Source organism: Pinus tabuliformis, chromosome 4_1, assembly GCF_031772625.1.
Source record: "Pinus tabuliformis cultivar Carrire ecotype Pingquan chromosome 4_1, CPIR1, whole genome shotgun sequence".
NCBI classification, from domain to species: Eukaryota; Viridiplantae; Streptophyta; class Pinopsida; order Pinales; family Pinaceae; genus Pinus; species Pinus tabuliformis.
In genome coordinates, this window is record NC_142303.1 from 561,301,319 (window position 1) to 561,313,460 (window position 12,142).

A 12,142-nucleotide genomic window follows, 5' to 3' on the forward strand; every position below is an offset into this window, starting at 1 on the left:
GAGCAACAAACAAACTTTACACAGGTTGAGCTTCACACAAAGCACTCAAACACAACACTTTGAACACAACTGCATGCACAGTTCATTGAACATATCTGCACTAGTTGACTCTTCGAATACCCCACACAGCCGTTGGAGACTCAACGCTCATAATAGGCACACCAACAACTCTTCCAATCCAATCACAACCCGTGGAGGCTCAGCTTCGTACTCATAACAGTGACACAACTCACAGTCAACACGACTGTTTCAGTCGGTTAATACACATGCTTCACACAATGTTCACACCACACAACACACTATTTATCTTCACATGCACAACAATTTCTAGGTCTGCACTCCATGGTCACTCAGTAGGCCCACGATCTCCAGTGTCTTTTCTCCTTAATACAACAAACATACAAGAAAGACCAACAATGTCTTATCTCAAGTAAGTGTAGGTAGTGTAGTGGGGCAGTTTTTTGTCTTTCTCTTCACCTAGGTTATAATCTTGGGCTATGACATGTTTGTCTATAACACGATAATTTACCTTGATTCTTTGAATAGTATTAGATGTAAGTGTTAGTTTGGTTGGGATCCTCTCCAAAATTATCTATCCTAATTCTTAGAATGGTAAGTAGAACCTCATGTATAACATGTTTGTTTGTAACCCGATTATCTACCCTAATTCTTGGAATAGTAAGTAGATATTGACCACGAGGCTCAAATCTTCGCACAAATATTGTAACACCATTATCTATCTTGATTCTTGGAAGAGTAAATAGATGTTGGCTAGGAAGCTCAAATCTTTGCATAAATTATGTGCCTCTTCCACATAATACAACAGTCTTCACAATCCTAGTGCTCCTACTCTTTGGGGTTTCACATGGGCCCTCCTGTGAGGGAGTTATGCCCAGATGTAGTCTGATATCATATTAATTGTGTTGAGCTATTCAAAATAATAATGTTATAAGTATTAATACAAGAAACGTAGTCTCAAAATAAGGAAAAATATCTTGAACCCATTCACTCAATTGAGAAAATGTTTCAACCAAACACCAAACTAGCAGACTAACTAGTTGGAGAAAATCTCTCACCCAAGTAGGCCTCAACAAACTCCTAAACAATAGGAACAAACTCAACTCTATCAATAACGATCATACATACATATAGACAAGTAGTAGTTAAATATTCTAACACCAAGTCGTTGTTATAAACAAAAGTATCATAAATGATCTTTTTGGACTGAATTATCATGAATTTCATTCATACCCATCCTAGAACATAAATCATGGAGGGTTCATAGTTGATTGCCAAGATCGTAAGATCTCCCTAGCAAAAGAAAAATCTCATCAACATAAAGAAAATGAGTGATGACTATATCAATGATAGTAAAGAACAATATCATCAACATAAAGAAGAGTATTGACTATACCAGTAATACTTGGGGCCAATGCAACTCGTTTCTTCTAGACACTCTACCTTTTCATTTATCACTATATAGACAGAAAATTATAATGGACAAGAAATACTCTTGTTTATTTCTATACTACATTTTATTTATTCCAACCAACCTTTTATAATCCTAAAATTAACAATAACATTTTCATACAACCATTTTATAATAATCTTAACTCTTTATCTATATACAAAATAATTTTATTTTTTTATAGTCTATTATGATAAAAAAAATATTTTAATAATTCAATTTTGTAATAAAATTTATTTTCTAAATTTCAAATATCAAACATTTTCATAAATTCAATCACAATCAGTATATTCATAATTTCAAATAATTTTAACAAAAATCAATACTATTCAAATCACTTTAATCGTCATAATCACAATTCAAAACCACCCCAATAACACCTAAAACACACTAAAATCTTGTATATAGACGCCCATGGTATTTTATCAACCCTATCCTGATATTTAAATGCTTTGATATCACTTTAATCATCATAATCACGATTCAAAACCACCCAAATGACACCTAAAACTCACTAAACTCTTGTATAGATGCGCATGATATTTTATCAACCCTATTCTGATATTTAAATGTTTTGATATGAGACCACTTTAGTTGTGTGATTTTAAACTTCAAGTGTATATATATATATATATATATATATATATATATATATATATATATATATATATATATATATATATATATATATATATATATATTTATTTATTTATTTATTTATTTATTTATTTATTTGAAAACTATAATATAAAATAAAATAAATAAAACTTATTCTTATTAGTCCCTGCCGGGGACTATAAGCGATCGATAGATCGCTGACTTTGGGTTGACCGCGGCGAATTTTGCAAATATTTCGGCTTTTTCCTAAGTTGAACTAAGGTTTACGGGGCGGAAGCGATTGGGGGTCTTATTACGCGCTTCGCATGGATCGAGGCGAATGGCACGTGGCGCGCGTGAGGGGCACGTGGTTGCATGCGCTCTGGTGGTTTGATCGGCGGCCAGGTGTCCCTCCTCGAGATGCTGGAATGTTCGGGTTGTGTTTTACTGTCTTCGCGGCATTTGGGTTGGTATTGTTACTTGCTTGTTTAGCTCTGCAGTCTGTGCGATGTTCCGTCTGCGGTTGAGTTCCTGCCTGCTCGGGTATTGTTACTTGCTTGTTTAGCTCTGCAGTCTGTGCGATTTTTCGTCTGCGGTGGAGTTCCTGCCTGCTCGGTGTGGCTTTGGTAAGTTCGGCTACTGTGTGGCCTGCATGCAAGAGTCGATGGTTATTTGAGCATTATAAGTTAATGGCATTCTGGTTGAATACTGAGGGTTTGTCTTCTGGTTAAATACTGAGGGTTTCTCTTACCTGCATGCAAGAGTCCATGGTTATTTGAGCATTATAAGTTAATGGCATTCTGGTTGAATACTGAGGGTTTGTCTGAGGAGAGGTCGCTGTCACCGTGCCAAGAAAAACAGCAGCGCGGGAGAGAAGAGGACAAAAGGAAAGGATCTGCAGGGTTGGGAGTCGAAATCTCCTTGAAATCCAAATTCATACAAGAAATTCTGAAACGAATTTCTGAAGGTTCTGCTTGCATCGATGGGCTGGGTTCTCTATACTGACAGGTAAATTCCTTAGGTTCTTTTAGGATTCTCATGACTAAATTCCTTGGGTTCTTTTACGATTCTGGTGACTGGCTTGGTTTGCATTCATTCACATTTTACCTGTCCATTGTCATCCTTAATAAGGCTTGGATTATAGATTTAAATTTCTGCAATTTTAATTCATATATTTTTAGTGTTTCACAGAAGCGGACGACCCGTAATGACTTATACCATCTTCTGGCAAACTGTTGTGATTGCACTTTGGGGTTAAGTGGGGAGTGAAGCCCTCTACAACTTCTGCAGATTCTGTTGCTTGATCATCTCACTAATCATGGGATACCCATTACATTAAATGCAAGTGCAGGGCACCTCTCTATTTTAGAAGAATTTCGACTTTGCTAGCTTCAGATATACGTCCTCCACATTTACCTCTTTCTAGTTCTCAGTTTGCAATGGCCACAACATTCAGGTAATGATTTCTACCATCTTCTGGCGTACTGTTGTGCTTGCAGAAGTTCACTGATTATGGGATACCTATTACCATGAGATACCCATTACGTTAAATGCAATTGCAGGACACCTCTTTGTCTTAGAAGAAATTTGACTTTCAATTTCTGCCAATGTGATTCATTTTTTTTCAATGACTTACAGAAACAAATGACTCGCAATGACTTGTATATTTTCACATTTGTGCTTGCATCTTGTGAGGAGTGGGAGAGCAGAGGTCGCTTCCACTGTGCCAAGAAAAACAGCAGAGCGGGAGAGAAGAGGATGAAAGGAAAGGCTCTGCAGGGCTGGGATTCGAAATCTCCCTGAAATCCAAGTTCCTTACAAGAAATTTTGAAACGAAATTCTGAAGGTTCTGCTTGCACCAATGGGCTCTCGATACTCGCAGGTAAATTCCTTGCTCAATGAATTCCTTGCGCTCTTTTACGGTTCTGGTGACTGGCTTGGTTTGTATTCTTTCACATTTTACCTGTCCATTGTCATCCTTAATAAGGCTTGAATTATAAATTTGAATTTCTGCAATTTGAATTCATTTATTTTTAGTGTTTCATATATACTTTTACAGAAACTGATGGCTTCTGCCATCTTCTGGCAGATTGTTGTGCTTGCACTTTGTGGTTAAGTGGGGAGTGAAGTCCTCTACAACTTCTGCAGATTCTGTTGTTGCTTGAGCATCTCACTAATCATGGTGTACCCATTACATTAAATGCAATTGCAGGACGCCACTCTGTTTTAGATATACTTCCTCCAGATTTACCTCCTCCTAGTTCTCAATTTGTGATGGCCACAACATTCAGGTAATGACTTCTGCCATCTTCTGGCATACTATTGTGCTTGCACTTTATGGTTAAGTGGGGAGTGAAAGACTCTGTTGCTTGATCATCTCACTAATTGTGGGATACCCATTAAGTTAAAAGCAAATGCAATTGCAGGACACCCTCTGTTTTAGAAGAAATTCGACTTTGCAAGCCTCAGATTTACTTCCTCCTTACATTTACCCCGTTCTAGTTCTCAATTTGTGATGGCCACAACATTCAGGTAATGACTTCTACCATCTTCTGGCATCCTGTTGTGATTGCACTTTGTGGTTAAGTGGGGAGTGAAGCCCTCTACAACTTCTGCAGACTAGTGCTTGATCATCTCACTAATCGTGGGATACCCATTATGTAAAATGTAATTACAGGACACCTCTATGTTTTAGAATAAATTTGACTTTGCAGGCCTCAATATACTTCCTTCTCGATACATACCTCGTTCTAGTTCTCGATTTGTGATGGCCATAGCATTCAACACAATGCGGTTCCTGCCTGCTCGGTTAACTGTATAGCAAACGTTTGGTTGCGGTTCTGTTGTTCCAGGTCCGGCTTGTATGCCTCGACTGTCTGGTATCGTTTTGGTAAGTTCGGCTATACCTGTACAATGCTGAGCATTTGCTACCAAAAACATTCAATTTTTTTTATTTTTTTTGGAAAGAAAGTACCCCCATATTTGGTCGGAGCGGGATCCAAACCCCTGGTACAGGTCAAGTGTTCATATAGCATACCGGCATGCCCCGAGATTTATATCAGAGGAGCAGTTTTTTTTGGAAAGTTGCTAATTTTATTGATACTAAATGCTAGTAGCTATAATTTGATACAAAACCAGAAAGAATCTGCAACATGAACATGATTAGACTTAAGGCCGGAAGATAAGAGTACATGAAAAAGAGTTTGAACAGTGAAGGATGCTTAATGAATTAGTTCATACGAGCGAGTTTTGGAATGCACACCATTGTTGTAAAACTCTGAGATTTATCCTGAGTTTTCCAACTTTTTCCGATTCAAGTATGAATTTATGGTCGCTGAGTTTTTGCCAAGTTTTCCTATTCTCTATGTTGATGACCCCAACTGAGTTTTCTTGAGTCCGACTTTTGCAACACTGACGTAGACATCTAGAACTGGGTGTTTTCTGATATCTTTTAAATCAGACCAGGTCAATCAAGTTTATTGGTCACTTGGAGCAGTTTGTGATGGCATATAATTTGTGTATAGTCACTACATGTACATGCTTGGTGCCTATTTCCACCTAGTTACAAATAGTCCTAATAATGGTCTCAAATTTTCAGGTAACATAATATGCTGATCTCGACAGATGTTGTATCAAATAATGTTATTGCGGTGCCAGCTGTTTTAAATGTTATAAGGTGTCCGTCTTGGCAAGAGTTTTTCAACTATATTGAAATGTTCTGGTGAGATGCAACTGTTTGACAAGTGCCATTAGTTCTGCATGATTTACGATTGTTTTTCAATTTTCATGCATGAATAGAGTAGTTTTCAATATTCTCCCGAGGTAGATTTCACTGTTAGTGTGCTAGATTATTGGTATGATTGAGAACTATCACAATATGCTTGACAATCCTGGGGAACCTTTTCCCTGGGAAAACATTGAATACTGTAAAAAAGACTGGAAGCTCATTTGTAAGATAATGCTGGTTATAATGAACAGGCAACTGAATAAAACACATACTCAGACATTGAAGCAGTGTACCAATGTTTGACAACAGAATATGGAGTGAAGCAGGAGGAATTGATTTTATATGGCCAGTCTGTTGGCACTGGCCCTACATTACACTTGGCAGCTCGCTTACCAAGGTTGAGGGCAGTTGTTCTTCACAGTGCTATACTTTCAGGCCTCCGTGTACTTTATCCTCTCAAAATCACTTTCTGGTTTGATATCTATAAAGTAAGTGATGGAAACAATAAGCCGATTTGTGTTAAGCATCCGATATATTTCTATTCACGTTCCTATTTGAAGATTTTTTCACACCAAACATGGCCAGCATGTTAAGTAGAGGTATTTCGCTCTGCAGAATATTGAAAAGATCCGACATGTGAAATGTCCTGCACTAGTGATACATGTAAGTACTTGTCTCCTTTTGTCGTAAAATTTATTTATTGTCATCATAGAATCTATGTTTATGCATAATTGATATCCTCCTAATGAATGAATTATAGTCATTATTCTTTATGTCAGGGATAAATACCCTCAGTAGATTATGGCAAGTCTTTTCTTTCATTCAACTAGAAATAGTCTGCGATATACATAAACGTCACTTGTGTACAAGCTTTGGTTGGTCAAGAAAATAGAAATCTGAAGTTTGCAAAATCTAGTACTTTACATAGTAAATGGTGTGCTAGTACATGCCTGCGGTATACTGCCTACAGACGAAAGTCGACTCAAAAAGCAAAAGGCAGAGTTGGTTGAAATTGAATGTTCAGCCGCAATTAAAAGAAAGTTCAATTGCACTTAGAAACCCAAGGTATAATGTCTACATATCTGGTTGCAAGCTACAGGTAGTCAATTTGCAACTAGGAGACTCTGTTGATGTGAGCATCATTGAATGTTATGCAAGTCAGGGAGGTGATTATGCGTTATAATGTGCCATTTTGTCTTCCAATATATCATTAAGTCACCTCTGAAGATTGTTTAAGATACTTGGGCAGCTGGTCTAGTATTCCAGCTGGTTAGTAATCACTCAGAGGCTTGTCATGTATTTAATTGGAATCATTATGGACGCGATGTGATGCAAAGGGTACTCAAAGGAGAAAAGATGTACCCTCTGTTGTTTACGTCTGAATGCAGTTTTTTGTTTTTATTATTATCTTTTATGTCGTACATTTCAGTGCTCTATCTCTGGTAATGAATTAATTTTCGTAAGAGGTTTTTTGTTTACATTGTATGGGGCATATTGTACCTGTCATCATGAGCTACTAAAAGGCCCCATTTAAGATATTTTACTCACATACAGATCATTAGGGAATGGGGTGATGACTTTATGAACTGTGAGGCTAGACATAAAGTGACTAGGGAAGCTTTTGACACTATTCAAGTCCTCCTGTTTCATTGGAAGCAATTATAGTTTTATGTAGAATGCATGTAATATGCATTAGTGGTGGTTAAAAATTCTGAATTGAAGGATTGACTAAACATTGATGTTTCAAACCACTTTTGCTTGAAACAGCTATGCCACGAGAAAGACACGAAAATTGTTTGGAGTCACCATGCCTTCAAGTCTGTCTGGAATTCATCCTCTTCTCTTTATTAGGACGCTGCAGATGAGCCAGTGGTGCTATCCCAGTAATCTGCCACTTCCTTACAAAGGTTACAAGTGAGTGATTATTGAACAGACAGATTTCTTTCCTGCTTGCTTGAGCAATTGGTTATGTTGTTACTACTATTAACCCTAAATTTCTTAACAGTGACGAGGATTGGCAAGACAATGATGGAGCATTAAACACAATCTCGATGCTTTATCCCCGCTTTCCTGAGCCCCATCCCCACTACTTGCTAAGTCCAGAATTAACGGATGGTCACTCGTTGCAACCAGGTGTTTGGTAAGAACCAGAAAATAACTTGTCTCAAGCTTTGAGAAAGACCTAATTAAGATTTCTAATTTGTGAGATTGACAGGTACTATACAATTGTGGAAGCTGATCACATTCTCTTTGTTATCAACCGAGAAAGAGCAGGGGTACAATTCGATATATTGTATGATAGCATTTTTCAAAGATGCCGAAAGCAGACCAGAGTCATTAGTGCTGTTCCTTTTGTTCACTAGGCAATGGATCATATATGCTGTAATGTGGAGAATTGTATGTGCCACTTATCTAGATTTGATCAAAGAAAGTAGTGAAATCTGCTCATGTTGTAGTTCAAAGGAGATTAAAGTTCATAAAAAGTGACGGAGAGTATTGGTTGACATATTCTTGTGGCATTTCTTGCGACATGGGTGGCCCTGCAATTTTTTTTGTGGCTCTTGATTCATTATGCTAATGTTTAATTAAATTTCAATATCTCTGGTCCAATATTTTTTCATTATGCCAATGTTTAATGCATTAATTATTAGTTAATAAAAATTGCATTGGCAGTTTTTATTTTGTCCCTATGGCTCTTGATTCATTATGCTAATGTTTAATTAAATTTCAATATCTCTGATCTAATATAAAAATATTATTATTATTTATTTTTATTTAATTGTAATATCACACTCTATCTTGCATTGTTTAAATAAATAATGCATTTTATGATTTAAATTACCCATATAATATTAAATACTGCTTATCCATTCATATTTAATTATAACTATTAAATTATTTATAGTTTTAACTAAGTATAAATTTCCTATAATATTTTTATTATTCAGTATTCATAATGGAAAGACTACACTTCCAATCACAAAGAAATAAAATTCCTTGAATAAAAAGATTCGCACATTGAAATGAACTGTTATCTATTTTTTATTTAAAACAGTATTAATTGAATATGACTTTCATAATTTATAACATGTAATATCATTTCTCCCAGTTGTATTAACCTGCAATAATTAGCTTATGGCAAGGCAAGCCTTTCTTGTCACCAGGTATAAAGTTTAATAACATAATAACTTTTAAAAAATCAAGCTGTCAAAACATTATTTCTAACTAATAAAGAGTAATTTGAAGTGTCAAAACATTATTTCTAACTAATAAATAGTTTCTAACTAATAAATAAAGTAATTTGAAGTGTCAAAACATTATTTCTAACTAATAAATAGAGTAATTGGAACTGGTATAGTCAATCTCCATTCTTTTATTATTTTCAATTATCCCAAATTTCGTCATTCTATATGTCATCATATCTCCTATGCTTATGTTATCTCAAATAAATGAATTATATTAAACTATACTCCCTAATTAAGATAATCACAAAATAGAAAAACAACTATGTTTAATGGAATCTGTTTATCTGTGATGTAAGTGCCTTCATTATACTTTGAAAAAATTTCAATAAGAAAACTAACTTGCTTAAATGGAACACAGATATTGCAAAAAGCAAGAGTATACAACACCAAAAGATAATGAATTTTTTCTTGCAGGTCATGATCAATTTACATTTCAACTCGTAGAGTTTAAATGTTTTTTTAATTTTAATCTGTTTATTTTAGTTTTTAATTTATAAAATAAACTTATCAAAATTGCTTTGCTATTGTACTTAGATACTATATTTACTAACCCCAAACTATAAAAAAGACCAAAAGTCATGTCCTTTTGCATCACAACAAATTACTAATTAAATGCAACAAATTACTAATTAGAGATTAGATGCAGGGTTTATTTTCTTTGCTAATTAGTAATTGGACAAATTTAAAGTTCACATTAAAGTTATGATAAACAATATTTTTAAATAAATATATCTTTTGTTCTTTTGACCATGGAATAATTCCCCAATCATTGACATTAACCCCAATGGAATCACTTATGTCCAAACATGTTACTAGATATCTAATCTTTCAATTATGGGTTCAAGACTCCATAATTTTTAAATGCTTAAGTTCTTCTTTGACTTTCAACAATCATTTATCTAAATATTGAACACTCTCCACCACGGATTTAATTAACAAATTTATATTCATAATAATGTTTATTTGCTCATTATCATTTTATGAATATTTCCATAATATTCAAATGTAAAAAAATGACAAAATTCTATCTTTTATGCACCATGAATTCATTATTATGCATTTAAATATATTTTATACCCCATGCTTATTAAAATACATTACTTACTTTAACACTCTCTAATTCTTCATACATTATAATGCATTATTATTACCTTTTATAGTTTTTCCCTGTCAAGGTTTCCATGATTCACTCTTAAATTTTATTACATTTTAATTATTAATCAAAACACTTTCTAAATCATGACACATTGGAAAATTACGTCTAAAACTATTCTTACATTTATCACAATTCTTACTTAACAAACGCAAAGTTCATTATATTTCACTCTTTGCATAAAGTCAAAAAGTCCATACAACAATTCGCTATCCAATTCACTAAATCTTAATAAAAATAAGCATGCCTACAACACACTAGTAATGCAAACCAGCTCTGATGATAATGCAAATTAAACACCTATTAAATCTCATCATAATAACTCACCAAACCCTTTTATTAACCGGCAGGGACTAACGCCACAACAGTGGCTCCTTGTTATATTTAAGATTTGCGTTACAATCACCGCCCAAAGTCACATTGACCCATAAAAAATGATGAGAGAGCAGCGGCACTATTCTTCTTCCAATAAAAGAAACTAGCCATTAGTCAATGAATTACATTAACATAGTAACCTGTTATTTTAAAAAACGGTGGGATGAGGAGAACTCCATATATGCACCAAATTCAATCAATGGTTGTAAGCTAGGTCCAGAAAATTACATTTTATTTTATAACTTTAAATACGTCATTATTGAACACGAATGGCCGTCAATCAATTAAATAAAACTATAATTTTAATAAAAAAATTATTAAAATCATTACTATTATTAGTATTAGATAAAGTTATATCTTGTTTGGTTTATTTTCAAAATTTTGATAATTTCAATTAAAGTAAAATCTTATGATACAAAATTTTATAAAATTTTATAATTAAAGTAAAATTTTAACTTTAAATAAAATTATATATATTTTTAAATAAAATTATATTAAATTATAAAAAAAATATATTTAATCATTATATTATTTTATATTAGTTTTTTAAATGAAAATAAACAAGAAATTACACTAGATTTAAAAATAGTACTTATTTTCATATATAAAATTATAACTAAATATTATTAGAAAGTAAATAATTTCTAATTCAAAAGTAAATAGTTTTATTAAAGGTAGTTTAAGTTATGATTAGAAAAGAGAGATTGGTTTTTCTTATGAACACTTTGAGAGTAATTTTTTTTTGGATTTTAGGGTAAAATTTAAAATGATTTTTATTGGTTTGTGATTCTCAATCTAATAGTAATTCATTTTCTTTAATTATAGATAAATAAATTAACTATTTAGAATAAAAAAATAACTAAGCCATATATTTAAGAAAATTAATTTTAAATGAGATTTTAGTTTATATGATTTTTTTTTTACATATATAAAATAAATAATATTGTGTTAAAGTTTGCTTTAGGATATAACAAATATGTGGAAAATGGAGTACATAATTGTTTTTAATTATTTAGGGAGGAAATTTATGCTAGCAGCAAAATTCTAACTAAAAGATATAGAGAAATAAAGTGTCGATATGACAAAGCTTTACAAAATTGTCTAAGAAGCAAGACACATTTGATTTTAGTGCACATCAAAAGAGAGTGTTGGGATCCCCAACTAAAGGCATGTTGAGGTTCAGAAGGTAGTTTCCTTCATGCCTATTAGAGACACTAGATTCGACACTAATACTTGCCCTAGTATTGTTATAGGCTTGGAGGGTATCTATATGTTGGCGAAGCGTGTCAACTTCATTTTCCTGGTGAGCCATGTTGAATTTAAGTAACTTCATTTGCTTGGTGAGCCATATTGAATTTAAGCTCCCGCATTTCTTCCATGAAGTTGATGATGATCTACATCTATTCCTGCAATTTCACTTTAGTTTCCATGAGGTCAAGGATTCCTCTTGATGGGAGCATTGTTGACATTTGGGGTGACCCCCAGAACCTAAGTGGGACTTTACAGGTTTTCATTGCCACTCAGGGAAGGGAACATAGATTGAAAATTTTAAATTCCCACAAACAAGAAGTATTTAA

The 12,142-nt window shown here is 33.7% G+C and overlaps 1 protein-coding gene and 1 long non-coding RNA gene across 10 annotated transcripts; both read left to right on the forward strand.

The window, feature by feature from the left end:
- Nucleotides 1-2,531: 2,531 nt before the first annotated feature.
- Nucleotides 2,532-6,386, forward strand: LOC149177091 (uncharacterized). 9 transcript variants are annotated; one of them, XR_016258718.1, is made up of 7 exons: nucleotides 2,537-3,073; nucleotides 3,257-3,521; nucleotides 3,704-3,947; nucleotides 4,278-4,356; nucleotides 4,492-4,955; nucleotides 5,664-5,786; nucleotides 6,044-6,386. It is a non-coding gene; the product is annotated as an uncharacterized LOC149177091 (long non-coding RNA). The 9 variants fall into 9 exon arrangements; XR_016258717.1 differs by having other exon boundaries at nucleotides 2,538-3,073; nucleotides 4,155-4,356; XR_016258722.1 differs by having other exon boundaries at nucleotides 2,532-3,073; nucleotides 3,247-3,521; nucleotides 4,155-4,955.
- Nucleotides 6,387-7,162: 776 nt separating this feature from the next.
- Nucleotides 7,163-8,333, forward strand: LOC149177092 (uncharacterized). Its single transcript, XM_089423283.1, has 3 exons — nucleotides 7,163-7,706; nucleotides 7,798-7,932; nucleotides 8,008-8,333. The coding sequence occupies exons 1-3, from the start codon at nucleotides 7,600-7,602 to the stop codon at nucleotides 8,153-8,155; spliced, it is 390 nt and encodes a 129-aa protein (XP_089279409.1). The 5' UTR covers nucleotides 7,163-7,599; the 3' UTR covers nucleotides 8,156-8,333.
- Nucleotides 8,334-12,142: the final 3,809 nt, after the last annotated feature.

Bases quoted from the DNA above. Each gene is read 5' to 3' on its own strand.
- LOC149177092 (XM_089423283.1), top strand. From the start codon at position 7,600: ATGCCTTCAAGTCTGTCTGGAATTCATCCTCTTCTCTTTATTAGGACG. The intron at 7,707-7,797 runs GTGAGTGATTAT...ATTTCTTAACAG, and splicing joins CTTCCTTACAAAGGTTACAA to TGACGAGGATTGGCAAGACA. The intron at 7,933-8,007 runs GTAAGAACCAGA...TGAGATTGACAG, and splicing joins TCGTTGCAACCAGGTGTTTG to GTACTATACAATTGTGGAAG.